Genomic DNA, 351 nt, shown 5'->3' on the forward strand with positions numbered 1-351 from the left:
CGTGCCCCCCCTGATGTGGGTGCACAATCTCGTGGGCGGAGGTCGTCTCCTCTCCTCAAACACCGCCCCCCCCACGTCCTCACCTGCATCATGGTCACCACGTGGCAGGGGTTGAGCAGGTAGATGACGGTCCTGGTGGCGAACTTGAAGCCCACCTCCACCCCGAAGGTGAGGGCCAGGGCCGCCAGCACCAGGTTCTTGCCCAGGCTCTCGTGCGGGGCGGGGGCCCGCTGCAGCAGCCGCTCCTCGTCCTCCTCCCTGCCGGGCAGGCGCCGGATCCTCCGCAGGGCCAGCAGCGCCTCCGCGACGCCCAGGCTGAGCAAGACCAGGCTCTCCAGCAGGCGCTGGCGG

General features: G+C 70.4%; 1 protein-coding gene across 16 annotated transcripts in view; it reads right to left on the reverse strand.

Moving 5' to 3' along the window:
* Positions 1 to 222, reverse strand: part of TMEM164 (transmembrane protein 164) — a 96,881-nt gene extending 96,659 nt beyond the window's left edge. For 10 of the 16 annotated variants that reach the window (XM_025194229.1, XM_025194227.1, XM_025194228.1 and 7 more), the window contains exon 1: positions 84 to 211. In XM_025194229.1, coding sequence (XP_025050014.1) covers positions 84 to 92 — 9 coding nt within the window. In that variant the 5' untranslated portion in view covers positions 93 to 211. Of the gene's footprint in view, positions 1 to 83 lie in introns of all 16 variants that reach the window. The other 6 variants (XM_025194231.1, XM_025194232.1, XM_025194233.1 and 3 more) reach the window with 5 other exon arrangements.
* Positions 223 to 351: the final 129 nt, after the last annotated feature.

Source organism: Alligator sinensis, unplaced genomic scaffold (assembly GCF_000455745.1).
Source record: "Alligator sinensis unplaced genomic scaffold, ASM45574v1 scaffold1497_1, whole genome shotgun sequence".
Classification (NCBI taxonomy): Eukaryota; Metazoa; Chordata; order Crocodylia; family Alligatoridae; genus Alligator; species Alligator sinensis.